The sequence below is a fragment of the Lethenteron reissneri genome, unplaced genomic scaffold (assembly GCF_015708825.2).
Source record: "Lethenteron reissneri isolate LAM-NWPU_2019-01 unplaced genomic scaffold, ASM1570882v1 scaffold_115, whole genome shotgun sequence".
NCBI classification, from domain to species: Eukaryota; Metazoa; Chordata; class Hyperoartia; order Petromyzontiformes; family Petromyzontidae; genus Lethenteron; species Lethenteron reissneri.
The window spans coordinates 672534-694760 of NW_026890838.1; the positions used below are offsets into that span (position 1 = coordinate 672534).

A 22227-nucleotide genomic window follows, 5' to 3' on the forward strand; every position below is an offset into this window, starting at 1 on the left:
AGCTCCCACGAGCATCATCCCCCAGACCTCTCTGTTAGAGGGTCCCAACACGACCCCTCCCACGGTGGCCTCCCAGTTGAGCGGCTTCTGCAGCCGCAGGGGCACAAGTATTTGCGCACCGGGAGGAATCGTAACCGTGATGGTAGCTAGCGCTTGGACAGTCGGGCGAGGAAAGACAAGAACGCAATGTGACGGGCCCGAGGGCAATTCCAAACATCCCTGATCTGTCAAAATCTTCAGGGGCATTTTACCGAGAAAGTCTATTCCCAGCAGACAGGGCACGACCAGGGAGGCGGAAACAAGCACAGGCCCTTCCAATTTAATATCAGCAATGGACACATCTGCCGATATCTGGTCTATAATGCCTAACAAACCCCTATTAGCGGCAAAGTAAGGAACGGTAATGGGGCACAAGGAACGACAACCCCGTGGCAAGATATTAAAAATATATATTCATAAATAATGGTGGCGGATAACCCCGTATCGATGAGCACCCGCACTTCCACCCCCTGTATTGTTCCGATGACTGCCGATGATCCCGCTGCCACGGCAACAACACAGCTGGCCAACTGAGACCACTGGGCCGTCCAGAGCGGCCAGCCTTTACCCAACACAACCGACCCATCACGTGCCACGATCCGACAAGGGCGAACGACCGGACACGGATCAACACGAGGATGAGATGGGTGAGGTAAGAATGAGGCCGAGTGTGTGGTGCACCGCGACTTGCCATAGAGCCCCGATCTCACCTTTGTTCCCTGTCTGTATCGCCAGGGATCCGTGCTTCTTATTCACAAGTTATATTTTGATATAATGAGGTTAAAGATATAGCTAAGCTTCGAACTTTACTGGTGTATTTTAATAACCCCAGTCAGCTCGTAATGATTAACTGCCCTTGGGTGGATTTCGCTGTCCCGGGGAGGTTCGTGAACCCTGCTGTTTCCGTCTTGTGTTTTTTTATTATAGGTTTTTTCCCTCATGGCGGCCTTCTCTTGAAGTCAACTGGGGATTTCCCACATAATTTCATTAGCCCCCCCTTGGGTTTGCCATTTTTTATTACATTATATGACTTCCCAAGCAGGCATGTGAGTAATTATCCTCCAGCTGTTAATTTGTGTGGCAAGCCAGGAGGCAGGGGGGGTGACTCAACCTTTCCGTGCCCAAGCGCTACATCACGATCAAAATTATTACAGAAAAATAGTCAAAATCACTCTTAATACAAAATTTTGGAAAATGCATATATACAACATGCTCTTCGAGTGTTTGTGTGAGATGATACAAAACTTCGAGTTGCTGAGGCGATTAAGCAAGCACCATATGAATGCTAATATTATTATAACATAGCATAACATAGACAATGCTTCGGAGCTTATTGGTTCTGGCTCCTGGTTAGAGATCTACCCAACCCACAGGTCTGCAAATACTGGCTGCTCTTACTCTGCAGGATGAACCTAGGAATTGAGTGTTCAACTTCATGTTATTTTCATTAAAGGCCTGTGACAAAGGTGAATCTATTGGAGCTTCATTGTCTCAAGCTTACATATCTACCAGGTCTCCATTTGACTTTGTATTGTCTAAGAAGTCCACCCACACCTCCACTTCCACAAACTGCTGGGAGTTGCCTTGCTCTGCCTCACAGTAAGAATTCCTCTCCTGCTTCACGTTGCCTCCATCGACGTGAAGGTCCAATTTTGGAGTTGAATCTTCATATTCACATTTTATCGTTACTTCTTCGCTATTCACCATCACTTCTTCACATTTGACCTTCACTTCTTCACTCTTCACCATCACTCCTTCACATTTAACCTTCACTTCTTTGCTTTCCACAATCACTTCTTCACATTTCACCTTTGCCTCTTCAAAATTCACCTTGATACATTTAATAGCGTCCAAGCTGGAATTCACTTCTGGTTCTTTTTTCAGGAGGGATGGGCTCATTGCAGCACTTTGACTTTCACAAGCCAATTTCAGACTCCGCTCCTTGGGGATCTTCTGATGCCTGTGTGTTCTCTGGTGTCTTTGAAGATGTGATGACAGTGCAAATGCCTTCCCACACAGAGTGCACTTGAAGGGGTTAGCTCCCGTGTGTGTTCTCTTGTGATATTTAAAAGCAGATGAACCTGAAAATGCCTTCCCACACACACTGCACTTGAAGGGTTTCTCTCCTGTGTGTGTTCTCTGGTGGCTCTGAAGAACTGATGACTGTGCAAATGCCTTCTCACACACAGTGCACTTGAAAGGTTTCTCTTCTGTGTGTGTTCTCTGGTGTTTTTTAAGATTTGATGACTGTGCAAATGCCCTCTCACACACACTGCACTTGAAGGGTTTCTCTCCTGTGTGTGTTCTTTGGTGTTTTTGAAGATCTGATGACTTTGCAAACGCTTTATCGCACAAAAGGCACCTGAAGGGTTTCTCTCCTGTGTGTGTTCTCTGGTGTCGTACAAGAGGAGATGAACCTGAAAATACCTTCCCACACAAACTGCACTTGAAAGGTTTCTCTTCCGTGTGTGTTCTCTCGTGGTCGTGAAGAATTGATGACCGTGCAAATGCACTCCCACACACAGTGCACTTGAAAGGTTTTTCTCCTGTGTGTGTTCTCTGGTGGCTCTGAAGATTTGATGACTGTGCAAATGCCTTCTCACACATATTGCACTTAAAGGGTTTCTCTCCTGTGTGCGTTCTCTGGTGTTTTTTAAGATGTGATGACCGTGTAAACGCCTTCCCGCACACAGTGCACTTGAAGGGTTTCTCTCCTGTGTGTGTTGTCTGGTGTATTTTAAGATGTGATGACTCTGTAAATGCCCTCTCACACATAGTGCACTTGAAGGGTTTCTCTCCTGTGTGTGTTCTCTGGTGTCTCTGAAGAACTGATGACTTTGCAAATGCCTTCTCACACACACTGCACTTGAAGGGTTTCTCTCCCGTGTGTGTTCTCTGGTGGCTCTGAAGAACTGATGACCATGCAAATGCCTTCTCACACACAGTGCACTTGAAGGGTTTCTCTCCTATGCGAGTTCTCTGGTGCCGTGTAAAGTTTCCAGTACGATCCGTGCTGTTTGCATACTGGTCGCATTGTTTCCTTCTTGTATCGAGCTGCGCTGAGTGCCTTTGGTCCATCAGACGAATTCTGCAGAGGAAGCGTCAGAGGAAGCGTGAGCTGCAGTCCGAAAAACATATCCACACCATCTACGTCAGTATCAAGGCACACAGGAATGCACATATATACACAGTCACATATTACTTACACATCTATACTTTTCGATTTAAAGCTTTCGTGACTGCAGGGATCCATCTTCTTGGTTCTTTCGGTAAAGTCACGTAGAAGGGAAGTAACCGAAACGTCGTGAGAATTATTTTATTTTATTATGTTTTATTTTTATTATTTTATTACTTCCCTTCTACGTGACTTTACCGAAAGAACCAAGAAGAGACATCTATACTTATTCGTATATTCATGATATAGTGAAAATAATTCCCCAATTCATAACGCGGGCTGTTAAGGCACACAATGAGAGGGCCAATGGTCATACATATGCCTGGATGCTTTAGTATCTTCAAAATGAATGTTTACCCAAAACTCCAAGCACACAATTTCGGCTGTCTAGCTATGAAAGGAATATTAAAGAAAAATTCACGAGCCTCCTCCACAGAGGCCGATCTTGACACCCATGGAACCAGTCATCGGCAAGTCCACTCAGCTCCACATCCTCCTGTACCACATCACTCCATCTCTTCTCTAGCCCATGCCGCGCACGTTTCGCCCCTTTGATACGGCCGAAAAAAAGCTGTTTAGGCATGCGGTGACTTGGCATGTGGGTTACATGGCCCAGCCAACGCAGCCTTGACTGCCGGAGGAGCTAACCGATTTGTGAGCTCTTCACAGAATCCAACCTAGTTAAACCCAGGATGGGTCGTAGGCAGGCCAGCCTAAATGTTTATGATCAGTGAAGATGTTCCATTAGGGGGTCCACATTTCGCAATGACCGTGGCCAAGAAGACCTGAAGCTTCGTGCAGAGCGATAGACCAGGTAGCTTCCACACAGCGTTATGCAACCGATGAAAAGATAATGCCGCTCAACTGATTCGGAGTGAAACCTCTGCTGTTAAACCGGAGCCAGTCATGAGCACACTGCCCAGGTATGGGAAACTCTCCACTCTCCACAACTGCCCTATCACCAATTGGGAGTTGTTGGGGTGGAGTGTCCGATGATACAAAATACCCAGGAAGGTGCTTAGTTTTGGTGGTGCTGATGGTGAGGCCCCACCTCTTAGTGGAATGCTCCAGGTTCAGCAGCAGCACCTCCAACTCCTCCTCTGAGTGAGCAGCAATTACTAGATCATCGGCATAGCTAACATGGTTGAGCAATAGGGAGCAATCCCTTGACTGCACCCGGACATCGATCAGTCTCCCATTGTATCTGTACCAGATGGAAATTCCTCCGGTACAGCTATTGAAGGCTTCACGAACTACGTGGTAGAAATAGATGTTAAATATTGTGGGAGCCAGAAGACATCCCTGTCGCACCCCAAGGTGTACAGGGAATGGTTCCGACTCCTGGCCACGTAGTTTTACCCCGGCCCGCTCACCATCATGAAGGTCCTTAATGATCGTGAGCAGAGGGTCAGGGACTCCGAAAGCATGAAGAACTACAGAGCCCAGGCCTACTGATGGTATCATAGGCCTTTACCAGGTCAATAAAGCAGAGATGTAGGTCTTGTTGGAATTCCCTACACATCTGCTGTAGCAGAGGGACAGAAAATATGGCATCTGTGCAGGACCGCCCTTTCCTGAAACCGCTTTGGGGCTCCGCAAGCCTCTCCTCAGCATGCCTAGCAAAGTGATGTTGAATAATCCTTGCCAGGACCTTTCCTGGCACACTGAGGAGTGAGATGCCCCTGTAGTTATTACAGTGTGTGCGGTCCCCCTTCTTAAAGAGAGGGACCACCAGGGCATCCTTCCAGTCCTGTGGAACCCATCCAGTGGAACAGACTGTTGTTATGATGTCATGTAGGGCAGTCCGTGCCCAAATGCCACCTTCCCTCAGCATTTCGCTTGGGAGATCATCTCTGCCCGGTGCCTTTCCTGTTCTCAGATCGCCTTCAGTACTTCCTCAACAGATGGCAACTCAGCCAGCCACTCTCAGGGGGTGACTTCTTCCAATATTTGAGGCACCGCAGCATCGGCAGTGTCATCCCCACTTTGTCCCATGTTGTTATCCAGGCTGAGGGATGTCCCTTCCCCCAGGACCTCACATAAATGCTCAGCAAATCTGCAAATCTGCAAACCTGTTCCTAGAGGTTCTTTCCCCTAATGATGGTAATAGGTGTGGCGCTGCAGGTTACTTTTTGATGGAATTAAAGAGCGATTTGTGATTGCGGGCCATTGAGGCCGACTCAATCTCCTCAGCAACCCGCGACCACCACCCATCCTTGCAGCGCCTCACGGCTCTCCGAACCTCCGAGCGAAGGTTGCGGTAAGCCTCCTCATTCTCTGACGTGGGATGCTGTAGCCAATGAGAATGGGCTTGTCGCTTTTTCTCAGCCAGCTTGAACACCTCCTTTGTCAGCCAGGGTCTCTGGGGAGGTCTGGACCGTGTACCCAAAGCAGCCATTGCAGCTGCATGAGCCACAGTCCTAAACCTTGCCCATTACCCCTCGACATCAGGAGGAGTAGGGGACGATGCCAACCCCAGCCGCAAGCAATGATTACATTCTCGCTTGCAACTTTCATCAGCTAGCTGAGACCATGCCACTAAGGGTTTGAATGGGGCCCTGAGGGTACACCCACCACTGGAGTGGAAGCATGGCAGGCGCATCTTATAGATGACAAGTCAATGGTCGGTGGGCAGATCAGCTCCACGGTAGGTCCTGGTGTTAAGGACATGGGCCCGCACCCGCTGTTCCGTCACTATGTAGTCCAGCAGATGTTCTTGCTTGGACCCGCCATGCATCCATGATGTTGTGTGGATGCGCCAATGCCGGAACAGTGTGTTGGTAATTACAAGCCCATGGGCTGCACAAAAATCAAGCAGCCTCATGCCATTGTTATTGAGCTCATCTGGCCCATGCCTTACAATCACTCCAGACCAGGTACCAGCAACATGACCAACTCGGGCATTGAAGTCACCCAACAAGATGACTCTATCCCGAGGGGCCACTTTAGCTAGCACCTGTGACAGGAGGCCATAGAAGGCTTCTGACCCATCGGCCTTGCCTGCATCCCTCCACAGATGTTCCGTCTTCAGTGGGGGCATAAGTAACCACAACCACCACTCCTCGCCTCTGGTTGATGGGAAGGTGAGCCCAAAGTAGTCTGGGGCTTTCACCTTCCCACACCTCACCGCCATGCTCCCATGCCCCCTTGATTATTTTGTTCAGAAGAAGAGCCACTCCCTGTTGTTTGGCAGTCTCCTGCCCCGAGAAGAGGACTGTCAACCCCTCATGGTGGCAGGAGCCAGAGCCGGTCCACCGGACCTCCTGAATACCACAGAGATCCAGGCGGTACCGGTCCAGCTCCTGACAGAGGAGTGGCAGCCTCTCCTCCGCAGTGAGCATTCTAACATTCCACGTGGCCACAAGTAGTGGTTTTTTGTTGTTTCTGGAGGAGCCCCGAAGGTAAGGATTCAGTCTCCTGGTTCCGCCAAATGGAGTTTGGCCAGGAGACGTCATAGACGCCTGTCCCCCCGGGGCCTGCGGCACAAGCTTATTAATTAAAATTTTCCGTCGTGGTTTAGCAATAATTAATTGAAGGTGGAGGGGTTACTAGCCCCTCGCACCTGTGCAGATGCCCCTTTTGGCCGCTGTGGTGGTCACAAACGCCATGAGGGAAAGGCCAATCGGAATTGCCCCCCCCCCCCAACAGAACTGCCCACGACAGCGTTGCCCGTCTGGCACCTCCAAAGGGAGTAAAGGGGGTTGTTTTGCCGGACACAGTCACACATGACTTACACATCTATACTTATTCATATATTCATGATATAGTGAAAAAGATTCCCCAATTCATTATACGGGCTGTTAGGCACATAAGGAGAGGGCCAATGGTCATAAATATGCCTGGATGCCCTAGTATCTTCAAAATGAATGTTTACCCAAAACTCCAAGTACACAATATTGGCTGTATAGCTACGAAAGGAATATTTAAGAAAATTTCAGCTAACATAGCAAAGGGTGTTGAAAATAATACTATTTGTATTATGCAGAAATGCATTAATTAATGTTCAATCAAAAATTCGAGGTGTGAAGCCAGGCTCAGATTTGCTTGAATGCTCGGATGAACAGATCTAACTTCAGCTGCATATGTGCTGAGATATTTTCCTGTTTCCATTCTTATAAAAAGTCCCAGAGGAAAACTAAAATAAACTATTCTTTTGATTTAACCTACATGTTCAATAGTTAATACACATTACTGCAAATACAAACTTGACACTGTCACACACTGGCATGGTAAAATGGTGTTGGTGTGTCCAGAACCATGCCTGGCCATCTTCATCTGCTCAGTATTAATGCTTCCTCAAAATATTACTGTCCTGGTCACAGTCAGTGTGCACTGCTGTCGTGAAAGCAGGTACCACCAAAGTCGGTATGCACTGCTGGCATGATAGTAGATACTGCTATCGAGTTTGTAGATATAGAGTTGGTAGATACTAAAACAGTCAGTATATACCACTACGGTCAGTAAATACTGCCACAGTCAGTAGATACTACTATACGGTCAATAAATACTACTACGGTCAGTAGCTACTAGAGTCAGTAGATACTACTATAGAGTGAGTAGATACTGCTATAGAGTTAGTAGTTACTGTAACGGGTTCCGGAGACACTTGTAGAGGTAACTTATTTATTACAATACAACACTCCAACAGTCCAACTCTCCAACAGTCCTGATACTCTGTTACAGCCTAGGTACACAGCCTAGATACACTACTCTGGCTACGCTCTGGAACTCGCCCTCACAAGGTCGTAGAGTCGGGAGTTCCAGAGTCCCATCACTGGCTCTCACAGCGTCCCAGGGTCTTCAGATGGCTGGTCGTGGGTCTTGAGTTACAACTGGGCCCTGATCGTCCAGGGAGCTCTCCTTTTATGCCTAGTCCAACGAGGGGTGGGGCCGTGTGCGCCACCAGACATCCCACAGAGCACACACAGCCCCCCCCCCCCCCCCCCCCGTTGGCGGCGCCAAGAGGCTTAAGCGTCTGACCCGCCTGAGAACCCACGCCTGGCGCCAAGGGGATTAAGCACCTGGCCCGCCCAGGGAGCCAGAGCCCCCAGCAGCCCCTCCCTTCTTATGTCACTACATTACTACTATAGTCAGTGGATACTACTGTAGTGACATAAGAAGGGAGGGGCTGCTGTAGGCTCTGGGTTCCCAGGTGGGTCCAGACGCGTAAGCCTCTGGGCGCCAGGCACTGGGTTCCCAGGGGGTCCAGACGCTTTTAAGCCTTTGGGCGCCAGGCGTTGGGTTCCCAGGCGCTTAAGCCTTTTTGGCGCCGCCAACGGGGGGGGGGGGGGGGGGGGGGCTGTGTGTGCTCTGTGGGATGTCTGGTGGCGCACACGGCCCCACCCCTCGTCGGACCAGGCATAAAAGGAGAGCTCCCTGGACGATCGGGGCCCAGTTGTAACTCAAGACGCAAGACCCACGACCAGCCATCTGAAGACCCTGGGATGCTGTGAGAGCCAGCGCTGGGACTCTGGAACTCCCGACGCTACGACCTTGTGAGGGCGAGCGTAGCCAGAGTAGAGTATCTAGAGTATCTAGGCTGCGTAGCTAGGCTGTGTACCTAGGTTGTAACAGAGTATCAGGACTGTTGGAGTGTTGTATTGTAATAAAGAAGTTACATCTACAAGTGTCTCCAGAACCCGTTACATTTGGCGTCAGAGGTGGCAATGGAGACAAGAAGTAAGCCACGTACCTTCAGTCCTGACGGCGATGTTGAGGAGCAAGCGGCGACGGGGCAGCCAACTCGGGCCCACAACAACGCCGCACCGCCGGCTGAGCAGGCGTCCACCACACCTGCCGATCCTCCTCCAGCGTCGGGAGCAGCAATGGAGGAAACGCTGCTTCGCCTCACCGAGCTGCTTCACGCCACCGTCTCCATCCTGGGCGAGATGCGTCGCTCACAGGCGGAGGCAGGAGGGAGAGAGGCGGCGCAGCGACCGCGCCATCCCGCCGGCTCCAACACAAAACACATCCGGGTGTGTCGTCACTTCTGCGGGGGGAGCAGTGGCCGCTGGGAGCGACGTCACTTCCGGGCCCAGCGTGGGCCATCCCGATGACGCCGCGTCATCAGCGCTGCGTCCCTCACCGCCGGGTGACAGCTGTTGGCATCCTAGCAACGCCGCGTCATCAGCGCTGCGTCCCTCACCGCCGGCTGACAGCTGTTTGCGACCCAGCAACGCCGCGTCATCAGCGCTGCGTCCCTCACCGCCGAGTGACAGCTGTTGGCAACCGCCGAGTGAGAGCGCTGCGAACGCGCAGCCAGCTTCAGCCGGGTTGCCAGGCAACGGAAGCTTGGCTCACGTCCAGCAACGCCTGCCGGCACTCAAGGCATTTTCTTCAGAGGGGGGTGAGTGGGCAGCGTTCGAACGCCGGTTCGTCTCTCTTATAGAGACGTCCGGCTGGTCGGAGTATGAAGCGCTCCAGGGCCTCCCGGCCATGCTCGACGACGACTCCCTCGCAGCACTCCTTGCTGTGCCACGCGCGAAACGTGCCACGCTCACGGATGCCCTTCATCAGATGCGGCTGATTTATGGACCCCCATCCGAAGCACGTCACCGCTTCGATGCGAGGAGGAAGAAGGCCTCCGAGTCGGCGATGGGGTACCGCAGCGCGCTGCTGGCCATGGCGAAGGTTGCCTACCCTCGCATGGATGAAGACGCTGTGGAGTCACTCGTGCTGCAGAAGCTCATGAGCTTGGCCCGCCAGCTTCGAGTTGCCATGCCGACAGCCGACGACGACTTTACGTCGCTACGTGCTGCCAGGTGCATCCAAGCACACCTACATTGCGATGAGGACACGACCATCGCCGCCTGCGCAGGCCCACCTGATGCACAAGCCTATGACGTGCATTCGGGGCCTCATCAGGCCTTCGCAGCAACAGAAAATCGCGGATCGTCCAACTGGCGATCCCAGCGAGATCACCACCAGCGGGACCGGCCAACCTTGCACCAGGACGGAGCGTCCATCGTCTGCCACAACTGTGGCCTTCGGGGCCATGTGGCGTCCGGCTGCCGGGTCCCCCGACGCCGGACTTCAGGACCTCCGGCGCCTCGGCCACCACCTTATCCTCGGCATACCCAGGCGAGTCACGACACCTCGCACTCTCGGCCCCCACTTACAACAAGCACGCACCCTCACACCACACAGGGGGGTCATGCTTCGGAGGAGGGGGATTCGGGCCCATCATTGAACAACCGGGCGCTCGGACCGGGTCAATGGTCCGAGTTGGCCCATAGGGTCGTTGCCGCTGCGGCAGGGTCCTCTGCCGTAGTGGGTTCCATCGAGGGCGTTGATGTTCGTATGTTGATCGATACGGGTGCGTCGGCGACCATCATTTCAGACATAATTTATAACATTTTGCCCGATACATGCCGTCAATTGCAGCCAGTTGATGTGCCATGCTATGCCGCAAATGGGGGTTCGTTGGGCATCACCGGACAGATCAATGCTCAGATCCGCATTGCTGACGTCCAATTAGTTGGGCCCATTTTGGTCTCATCAACCCTCGCCGTTCCGTGCCTCCTCGGAACAGATTTCTTGGGGAAGATGCCCATTAAAATTCTCATTAACAAAGGGTGTATTGAGCTCCCCTCCGGCCGACGCATGGCCTTCCTACCCACACCCACTCGGTTGCACTCCGCATCTACGACGGTGCAGGCGTTGGCGGCGTGCACAATTCACATTCCTCCTGGCTCTCAGATGTTAGTTCCCCTCCGGTTTCGTAAACCCCTTGATTACGACGCGTTCATGGGGGGTGCTGTGATCGGGCCTTCGCGTTCAGCTGAGCGGGTGCCGGACCTCGTGTGTGCACAAACGCTCGTGCGAAGCGACCACGACCCCTTTATCCAGGTCCTTAACGCGGGATTGGAAACGGCCGTTATCTGTCAGGGAATGGTGCTTGCTCACGCGACGCCAGCCCCGCCAGAAGATGTGATCGTGGGTCACGTAGGGGGCGAGTTCTCTTCCGTTGCCAAGCCAGGTCCTGACACAGGATGGCTCGACGCGCTTTGCTCCACTTCTGCCGATTTGTCACCATTACAGCATGCTAAATTACGCACGCTGCTGAGCGATTTCGCCGACGTTTTTAGTCAAAGCAAATTCGACATTGGCTGCACTAAATTGCTAAGCCACCACATCGACACGGGTGATGCCGCTCCAATTCGTCAAAACCCATTCCGGTTGAGCCCGGCCGAAAAGGAACATGTACGGGTGGCCGTCAACGATATGTTGGCGGCCGATGTCATTGCGCCATCAAATAGCCCATGGGGGGCGCCGATCGTTCTTGTTAAGAAGCACGACGGGAGCCTCCGCTTTTGTGTTGACTTCAGGAAACTTAATAAGATTTCTGTGGCCGACGCCTACCCGCTTCCCAGGATGGACGAGTCGCTCGATGCCTTAGCAGGTGCGCATTACTTCTCCACCTTGGATCTCCTCTCGGGGTTTTGGCAGCTACCCCTTGATGACGCATCCAAACCAAAGACGGCCTTTCGCACGCCGCAGGGACTGTTCCAATTCAACAGACTTCCCATGGGTCTTCACTCGGCCCCGGCGACGTTCCAGCGCCTGATGGAGCTGGTCCTCGCTGGGCTCCAGTGGGATTCTTGTCTAATCTACCTCGACGATGTAATCGTGTTCAGCAAAACTTTTGATGAACACCTCACGCGATTGAAGGCAGTTTTCCTTAAAATGCGAACGGCTAACCTCAAATTCAAACCGCAAAAGTGCCACCTCATGAGGGATTCGGTTCGTTATTTGGGCCATATTGTCAGCCGCTCGGGAATTGCCACGGACCCCGAAAAGACAAATTGCGTGCACTCATGGCCAACTCCTACCTCTGTTGGGGAGGTGCGGAGTTTTATCGGCTTCGCCTCATATTATCGACGATTTGTTGCGGGATTCGCATCCATCGCGAAGCCCCTCCACGCATTAACGGCCAAAGGGGTCAAATTCCGCTGGGGAGAGTTAGAACAGGCATCTTTCAATGCCGTCCGAAAAGCACTGGTCGATGCTCCTACCCTGTCTTATCCAGATTTTACCACTCCGTTCATTTTGGATACAGACGCCAGCAACACCGGAATTGGAGGGGTGCTGTCGCAAATTGTCAATGGAGTGGAGCGCGTCGTCGCCTATGGCAGCAGGGTGCTGTCGCCCGCGGAGCAACATTACTGCGTGACGCGCCGCGAATTGCTTGCTATCGTTTTTTTCATAAAGCAGTACAGGCCATACGTGTATGGCAGGCATTTCACAGTACGCTCCGACCATGCGGCACTACAATACGCCTTGCGAGTGGACCAACCATCTGGACAGCTCTCGCGTTGGCTCGAGATCCTCCAGGATTTTGCGTTCACTGTCATTTACCGCAAGGGGATTCAACACGGGAACGCCGACGGGTTGTCGCGACTGCCGAACAATGGGCGCTGTGCTTGTTTTTTGGGTGCGGGGCGTTGTAGGCAGCCTGACGGGGTACCGCCCCCATCCCTTGCGGCCGCAGCCGGGGGATGGGGTCGGGGACCACGGGGCTCCCTCCACGCAAGTTCCGCAGGACGCATTGTTGGGCCTCGGGTTGGACGACTGGGGACGTCTTCAGATGGAAGACGTCTCCCTCCTCAAATTGAGACGCCGTGCTAGGGATGCCGAGGGTCACAGGGGGCAGGGGGGCCCCGTATCATATGTCATCCGGGAAGGCGTCCTCATGCATTGGGATGGGGGGTCCCAATCCCACACATTGGTGGTGCCCACCTCCCTGCGGGGGCGACTTGTGTGGGAAACCCACAGTCGCCTCTTGCACTTGGGTGTTCAGAAAACACTAGCTAAAATCCAATTGGAATTTTTCTGGCCGGGCATGGCAAACGATGTGGCTGACCTTGTGCAAGGTTGCACAGAATGTGCATGGCGGAAACCACCTGCTAGGCCGTCCTGCCCGCCGCTCCAATCCATTAAAGTTTCCCGGGTCAATGAGATCGTCGCATTGGATATTTTGGGTCCGTTTCCCGCTACTCCTCGGGGTAGTAAGTACCTTTTGGTTGGGGTCGAATATTTTACCCGATGGGCCATGGCCTGGCCACTCCCCAACCAGTCTGCAGCAGCCATTACGGAGGCCTTTTTCCAGGGCTACGTCCTGGACAAGGGTGCTCCCGAACGCCTGCTGACCGACCAAGGGAAAAATTTCTCTTCCACGCTGTTGCGGGATGTGTGCAACCTGCTAGGGACACACAAAATTCGCACCTCGCCATATCACCCCCAGACTGACGGTATGGTCGAGCGATTACATAGGACACTTACCTCCATGCTAAGCCACCAGGTGTCTGAGTCACAGACTGATTGGGATCTCCACATACCTGGTGTCTTGGCCGCCTATAGAATGGCGCCCCATGCTGCCACGGGGTACTCGCCATTCTATCTTATGTATGGTAGGGAGGTTTGCCCCCCAATCGACGTACAATTGCACATTAAACAGCCCGCACCTAAGGCTAAGATTGCCGACCACATCCGTGCTAATGTGCGTTGTCTCATGGATGCCCGGGAGGCTGCTCAAAATAACTCAGAAGCCCGTCAGCTTGCCAACGAGCGGTTGCGGAATCTCCGCACATCCCGCCACGTTTGGGTGGAAGGGGACCGCGCCTGGCTCCACTGCCCGCAGGTACCATTGGCTACTTCCTCAAAACTGCTTAAGCCTTGGAGAGGCCCGGTTGTTATTATTCGCGTTCTCCGCCCGCAGTGTGTCAGGATCCAGCATGGCAAGCGACGTTGGTTCGTGCACCCGTCACGTCTAAAACCTTACATTCAACCCTACACACCTCCTTCACTTCTCCGGGGCCGAGAGCGCGACATGTCTGACGAGCCGCGCCGCTATGATGCTGCTTCTAACTCTCGGGCAGGTCCCGCTGTCCCGCCCTCAGGTGCCTTGGGAATGAAATCCGCCTCAGCCGACCAAGCGGGAACAAGCTTGCCCGCGGGATCAGCGACCCAGGACACAAGCGCAACAGCGGGTCGTCGGTCCCCTCCCGCCTCCGTCGCGACCGATGGACCTGCCACTCGGACTCGCTCAAAACTCAAAGATTTTCATGACCCCCGCCCACGAACTCTCGTCCCAACGCGACGCCACTCACCTTGCCATCATGTATAGTGGGCGATTGGGGCGTGCGTTCATCCTGCATATATGTGTTTATACAGTGTTGTTCTGCATCGGTGACCACAGGAGGGGGAGAGGCGCTTTCTTCTCATTTTTTTTCTTGATTGTCACACACTCATTCTGATGGTTAACAAATAATTTCTTGTACAATTGTATTTTTTTTTGACAGCCGGGTCGGCTGGAGGCTACGTAGAGGGGGGTAATGTAGTGACATAAGAAGGGAGGGGCTGCTGTAGGCTCTGGGTTCCCAGGTGGGTCCAGACGCGTAAGCCTCTGGGCGCCAGGCACTGGGTTCCCAGGGGGTCCAGACGCTTTTAAGCCTTTGGGCGCCAGGCGTTGGGTTCCCAGGCGCTTAAGCCTTTTTGGCGCCGCCAACGGGGGGGGGGGGGGGGGGGCTGTGTGTGCTCTGTGGGATGTCTGGTGGCGCACACGGCCCCACCCCTCGTCGGACCAGGCATAAAAGGAGAGCTCCCTGGACGATCGGGGCCCAGTTGTAACTCAAGACGCAAGACCCACGACCAGCCATCTGAAGACCCTGGGATGCTGTGAGAGCCAGCGCTGGGACTCTGGAACTCCCGACGCTACGACCTTGTGAGGGCGAGCGTAGCCAGAGTAGAGTATCTAGAGTATCTAGGCTGTGTAGCTAGGCTGTGTACCTAGGCTGTAACAGAGTATCAGGACTGTTGGAGTGTTGTATTGTAATAAAGAAGTTACATCTACAAGTGTCTCCGGAACCCGTTACACTACTATAGAGTCAGAAGATACTACGATAGAGTTAGTAGTTACTACTATAGAGTCGGTAGATACTGTTGTGTATATACCCCCTTTTTAATTTTTTTAATATTATTCTTTTGATAAGAATTATTCTGCCAACATATATAATATCGTTTTTTTAATAGACACGGGGCAACGTGGAACGAACACGCCCCCACACTTCCACAGATGCGCGCATACCTCACCTCAAAGGGCTAGAGGGCATGAAAGAGGGCAATAAAGATCATAAAAACTCCCCTAATTTCACACAAGAGGAACAAGGGAGGGGGGAATGGCAGGCGGGGGTTAGGATGACATCCTTTCGTTAAAAGCCTTATAAAAAAAAGACCCTTTGATAAATACAAAACCAGGCCACGAAATATATAATTATATTCTTAACAAAGGAAACAACATTGACGACAAAAAGCACAGACGGGTTTTTGAACCATGTTAGATACACAAAGTTACCAACTTAGTCATGAAGATTAAGCAAACAGTATCTATCCTCACTCCAATTGGAAACCAGACTACAGCCTGCACCAGAATCGCGACCCATCATTGTTAATTAAATACTGACATTATTTACCTTTAAAGAATTTCTACACGGCCGGGCCGAAGCATCAAAGAATAATTATGGCATCTATTTCGCTCCAAAACAAAATTCCTAGCCGGGATATCAGATTCACAAGAAGTCAAATAATAAGTACGGAATTAAAGTGGATCTCCTAGAGGAGCTAAGGGCGGAGAAGTCTCTCAAAATTAACCAAACTCAACACCCCATGAGAAGCGAGCAACACGGCCGTCTTTGTCTTTCCGAGAGGATCTCCACACGCAGGCACAAAGCCAGGAAATGGCCCCATAAAGAACGTAGCGCGCGAGCAACGACTCGAGAAAGGAAATTAATAAATAAAACACGTGCAGGGCGTTCCAACATGGACAGCAGGATTTGCACACGCGAGCAAATAACATTTCCATGGGAGATCGGGTCACGATGAAACATCGTGAACACGGTTTCGGCATAACTTGGGCATAATGGAACTAAGAGCATTTCAACTTCAAAACCAAAACAACTTAAGCTGTGTGAGACAAAAGATAACGCCCAGAGCAAGGGAGGGAATAATTAAGCTCGCTTAACGCGTAGGTTTTCGCGACAAATATTATTCAGAAACAAAAACATGGATTAGAATATTTTTTTTATAACTCGATGCGAACACGAACTCGGTCTGGTTAATGGATAACTTAGGTGGCGCCGTCGCGAGGCCCCCACCCCTCCTTCCAGAATAATTACACAGCTGTGTCTTCAAAGCTAATAAACGAACGGACGAACACGCCCACAATGCACACGAACAAAGAGAAAGTTATATGACACAGCCTTTGAACAAACTCGGGAACACTAGTGGATTTTCCCGATATAAGCAAAGGCAAAATCCATTAAAAGCATCTCGGCTCCGGGGCTTCGGCTCCACCACAGATCGTCAGGGGCTCTGGGCCCCATCTCGTCAAGGGCTCCGGCTCCACCACAGATCTTCACGAGCTCCGGCCTACATCTCATCTCGTCTCCGGGCTAAGAGATCTCCAGGGCTATAGCCATCTCTCCTCGTCGCCTCCAACGAAGAAGCTCTCGTCATCCAGAAGGACGAGGCTCGTGGGGTGGCGACGTGCATCACCTTGACGTGCATCGCCGAGGTGCTCGCCTGCCGCACACGAGTGAACGAGCCAGCTCCCTTGTCGCCACCACGCCGAGATGCTCGCCTGACCACGCAAACGAGCGCGGCCGCGCCGTCAATCTTCGTACGGGCTCAGCCGAGGAAGGAGACGGAAGCAGCCGATCACCGCAGCCGCGCCAGCCAGAGGGCCCTTCTCCGAAAGTCGTTCGTACCCACAACTTCCCTCACCTAGGCTCACACGCGCTCGCGTCGACGCCCACCCCCCTGTGAGACTATCTATTTCGTCTTTACCATCATATCAACCCTACACAATTATCGGAAGACTGATTATCAATTACATGAACCATCAGCTGGCCATGAGGAATCGTGGCCCATCGAGTGATTAAGAGTCCGTCGGTTATAAGAGTGAGGTTGTTTTCCGTGCCTTTCCCTTGTTCCGCTCATCACATAGGTGATCAATAGACTTGTCGAGGCAAACTCAACCTCTCGAAATCCTCATTACGAATCGACCCATACACAGAGAGAAATACCTTGTCAAACCAGTTCTTTTTTCAGAGTCTCGCCGAAGAATTAATTAAAACAGAGCCAGATTCGCTCTCACACCTCCAACACACGCCTCACGCACCATTGTTTCAAACCTTCTGTTAACAGATGTAATCTTGCCGACGAATCGATTGAAGTATGCTTCGCTTTCGGGGTACAATAAGTGCTTTTATTACCGCCATATGAAGAGTGTCATGCTTGTTTCAAACTCGGCCAGTCGCCGATTGTGATCGATACATGGGGAAACTAATGAGATGCCTGGTAGAAAGGTAGAGGTTACGATTGTTAGGAGGGTTTTTAGTCATTCGGTTCGTTAAATGCATAATCTCGCAAATGCATAAGAGTTTTAGTTATTCATATTAGTTGAATGCATAATCTCGCAAATGCATAAGAGTTTGGTTATTCAATTTAGTTAAATGCATAGTCTCGCAAATGAAGAAGTATTTTTAGTTATCCATTTTCGTTAATTGCATAATCTTGCTCATGAATTTATTGACGCATGTTTGACCTGCATGTTAGAATGTCACATGTTGTTTAGAATCAAATTGTTATCACAGAAGCATATCGAGTGTTCCTTCCGAGTCCATGCAAAACTGTCTTATTCTTGAGAACTGTATCCTGTGATGAGATCTGAAACTGGAGACCTAAAATAACTAAAACACACTAAGATAATCGGTAAATGTTTAATCGATGATAATCGTGTTACCCTGATTGATACAACTCTGGAAAAACGAAACTAAGCCTAATTATCATAACTGCACACATTAACATAGTCGCAAGCATCCGCATAAATTACTACGATTATCTCCGTGATTATCATAATTTAAGCATATAATTACTCACATTATCATAATTTATGCATGTTAATACGCACATTAACATAATTAATGTGCTTTGCGCATTTTTCTGAAATTATTAATTTTTATTATTTTTATCAAAATTTCATAATACAACACATGTACAACAATACTACTATAGGGCCAGTAGATATGTCAGTCGTTACTACAGTCAGTAAATACGATACAGTCAGTAGCTTCTACTGGCTCAGTAGATACTACTGTCCAGTCAGTAGATGCAACTACAGTCAATAGATACGACTTACTCTGTTGTATGTAGGGTGTGTCGGTATACATACCCATGCGGGGGTAAAACTACTTCTTGAGGAGGGAGGGGGGGAATCGACAATTTTCAGAAACCTTTTATATCAGCTATTCACCCCCACTTTCTATAACTTTTTGGACTTCTGCAAGCCTCTTATAATTTTGTTGGTGGAGAAATGGACAAACGACCCACCGGGTTTCACAATAGTTTAGTATCTGTGAATATAATGTTTTTAAGAGAAGTTTTGAAATATCTTTTTCGCCCGGGCAACGCCGGGTACTTCCCGCTAGTCTTCTTTTCTTATATATAAAAGTCTCCGCGTGCGGGCTTGAGAGGGACGCCCTAAGCCCCGCGGTGGGAATAGGCTATTCCTTTTTCACGTCCGCCACCTTTAAATTACTTAAATTAGCGATTTTGTGGGATTTCGAAATATTTATTTATTGCGCGGCATCGACCGTACCAACTTCACGCCTATTGGGTGGGGGGCGGACCCTGCCAAGTGATGTGCGTTCGGTTGAGCTCACGGGCGACATTTTCTTTCGTTTCACATGCAATAAATCTACACATAACGCTGTGCATATTTCTTCACAGTGTGATGCAGTTACTGCTATAAAGTCCGTAGATATTAATATTATTACAGCGCCGAGATAGCATTTTTTAAAATTATTGTTTATTATTAAACAAATACGTTGGCAGATATTACAATGTTTGTGTGCACAAAACAAATTTTTCATTATTAGGTTGCTAAATACATATTCCCTTTTATAGCTGTGCTTTTATGACGCTGCGAGGGTGTACTGCCATTCTGGGCTGTGGACTGCTGCCTGCTGATTAATTAACGCCAGTGCACTGCCACTCTATTATCTACACTGTTAATTTTGCTTTTGCCCATTATGAGTGTATGGCAGTCTATAATCTCTTGTCTGCTTCTTTACCTCACTCAGTGTCCTGCCAGCCTTTCATGTCGACTGTATCCTGCTTTTTCAGCTGCTGCCTGTATTTCCTGCTTTTTATGTCCACTGTAGCAATGTTTATGTCATTGAGTCAGCATACTGCCAGTCTATAATCTAGACTGTTGCCTGCTTCTCCTGTGCGTACTGCTGCTATTTAATGTACACTTTTTCAACTTTCTATCATCTATGCATTGATATTGTTTCAATTGCTCACATCCCGCTATTTACTGATACGTAGTACTGCGATGCTGATAGCTGTGCCATCATCGGGGATTGCTTTGCACGTCCGTGTGCGTGTGAGTCGATGTGTGTGTTTTAGTCCATATGTGTGTGCGTGTAGGTCCATGCATCTGTGTATAAGTCCATGTGTGTGTCTTTTTCGAACCGACAATGCCCGATGTGTGTGTGTGTACGTCGATGTGTTTGTGTGTGTGTCAGTCCAAGTGTGCGTGTCAGTCCATGTGTATCAGTCGCTGTGTGTGTGTTAGTCGATGTGTGTGCATGGCTCCATGTCAGTGTGTAAGTCAATGTGCGTTTGTGTGTCAATGTGTCAGTCAATGTGTGTGTATGTCCATGTGTATTTGTGAGAGTCCATGTGTGTGTGTTATAGTCCACATGTGTGTGTAAGTCCATACATGTGTGCGTGTCACTCGATGTGTGTAAGTCAATGCGTGTGTGTGAGTTTATATGTGTAACTCCATGTGTGTGTATCTCAAGTGGTTGTCTATGTGTGTGTGAGTCCATATGTCTGTGTGTGTGTCAGTCTATGTGCGTGTGTTAGTCGCTGTGTGTGCGTGACTCCATGTTAGTCAGTGTAAGTCCATTTCTTTGTGCATCTGTAGGTTCATGTATGCGTGTCAGTCCATGTGTGTGCTTTATTGACCTGGTCAAAGCCTATGATACCATCAGTAGGCCTGGGCTCTGGGTTGTTCATCGTGCTTTCCGAGTCCCTGACCCACTGCTCACGATCCTTAAGGACCTTCATGATGGTGAGCGGCCCCGCGTCAAACTACATGGCCGTGAGTCAGAGCCATTCCCTCTACACCTTGGGGTGCGACAGGGATGTCCTCTGGCTCCCACATTATTTTATATATATTTGGACCACATCATTCATGAAGCCTTCAATGGATGTACCGGAAGAATTCCCATCTGCTACAAATACAATGGGAGGCTGATCGATGCCCGGGTGTGGTCAAGGGATGGCTCCCTATTGCTCAACCACGTTATTTATGCCGATGATCTCGTAATTGCTGCTGACTCGGAGGAGTAGGAGATGCTGCTGCTGAACCTGGAGCTTTCCACCAAGAGGTGGAGCCATACCATCAGCCCCACCAAAACTAAGCACCTGCCCTGGGTATTTTGTACCATCGGACACTCCACCCCCACAACTCCCAATTCGTGATAGGGCAGTGTGCTCATGACCGGCTCCGGTTTAAGAGCAGAGGTCTCACTCCCAATCAGTCGAGCGGCATTATATTTTCATCGGTTGCGTAACGCTGTGTGGAAGCTACTTGGTCTGTCGCTCCGCATGAAGCTTCAAGTCTTCTCGGCCACGGTCATTCCCTCCCTTCTCTACGCTTGCGAAACGTGGACCCTCCTAATGGAGCATCTTCGTCGGTTGGAAACATTTAGGCTGGCTTGCCTACGATCCATCCTGGGTTTAACCAGGCTGGCTTGTGTGAGGAGCTCACAAATCCTTGAAAGATCTGGGCAAAGTCCCATCGGTGAGCTCCTCCGGCAGGCAAGGCTGCGTTGGCTGGGTCAGGTAGCCCGCATGTCCAGTCACCGCATGCCTAAACAGCTCTTGTTCGGCCAGATAGAGGGGGCAAAACGGGCGCGGCACGGGCTAGAGGAGAGATGGAGTGATGTGGTACAGGAGGATGTGGAGCCGAGTGGACTTGCCGATGACTGGTACCAGCGGTGTCAAGATCGACCTCTGTGGAGGAGGCTCGTGAAAGACGCTGCTAGACAGTTGGAGGCAGAATCCCTGCAACAACAACGGAGGGTGGAGGAGCGACACTCACAACAACGAGCAGAGCGCCGGGGTGGCTAAAGCACAGCAAGTTGGCACAGTATGGGGCACAGGTGCATCAGCCAGTCATCTCTGTCAGGCGACCCGTGGCACCTGGGTCTGCCTCGTAACCTCCTGCCGGCGGGCGTTCGACACTTCACGTGGCCTCAAGGTATACATAGCCTGGCACAAGCATCGTGGTGACGTCACTGTCACTTCGTGGCGAATGGCGGTTGTTGTTGTTGTCGTGTGTGTAGATAACTAATATTTAACTATTAAGTTCGTAATTTTTACAATCATAATGTGTGTCTAAGTCCATGTGTGTGTGTCAGTCTATGTGTGTGTGAGCCGCTGTGTGTGTACGTCGATATGTCTGCGTGTAAGTGGATGTGTGTGTGGCTCTATGTGTGTGGGTGAGTCGATCTGAATGTGTAAGTCGATGTGTGTGTGTGTCTTTTTCGCCCAGGCAACGCCGGGTACATCCCGCTCGTATTATATCAACAAAACATCGACCATTCATGACGAATTCGAAGTAATCTTATCACAATGCTAATGCCATGATAGGTGAAATTTAACGCCATGTAATTGTTGATTCCTTGTTAGCAGGTAATGGGAATGATCCAGGTATCAAGGGATGTCTGACAGATGAACCAGCTGTGCTCCCCACTGTTTTGCTGGGTTTTAGGAACCCAGCGTTCCACCCATTCATGCGAGTGTCACTCCTCCAACCTCATCGTTGTTGCAGAGCAAATATATCTGAACTGCCCTGCAGCATACCTCATGGGCCTCCTCCACAGAGGCCAATATTGACATGACTGATACCAGTCATCGGCGGTTCCGATCACCTCCACATC

General features: G+C 50.6%; 3 protein-coding genes across 4 annotated transcripts in view; 2 read left to right on the forward strand and 1 right to left on the reverse strand.

Moving 5' to 3' along the window:
* Positions 1–22227, forward strand: part of LOC133361624 (zinc finger protein 664-like) — a 346361-nt gene that overhangs the window by 229433 nt on the left and 94701 nt on the right. The window lies entirely within an intron of this gene.
* Positions 1–22227, reverse strand: part of LOC133361596 (oocyte zinc finger protein XlCOF6-like) — a 61968-nt gene that overhangs the window by 31812 nt on the left and 7929 nt on the right. Inside the window, exon 1 of one of the 2 annotated variants that reach the window (XM_061580532.1) lies at positions 750–1534. Coding sequence is in view for 1 of the 2 variants with exons in the window: in XM_061580533.1 (XP_061436517.1) it covers positions 2047–3117 (1071 nt within the window). In the remaining variant the exon portion in view is untranslated. Of the gene's footprint in view, positions 1–749; positions 1535–2046; positions 3128–22227 lie in introns of those variants that run through there. The other variant, XM_061580533.1, reaches the window with a different exon arrangement.
* The window catches only part of LOC133361583 (uncharacterized), a 35988-nt gene continuing 23410 nt past the window's right edge, over positions 9650–22227 (forward strand). Inside the window, 3 exon segments of the mRNA XM_061580507.1 lie at positions 9650–9965; positions 12664–12742; positions 14113–14209. Coding sequence (XP_061436491.1) covers positions 9650–9965; positions 12664–12742; positions 14113–14209 — 492 coding nt within the window.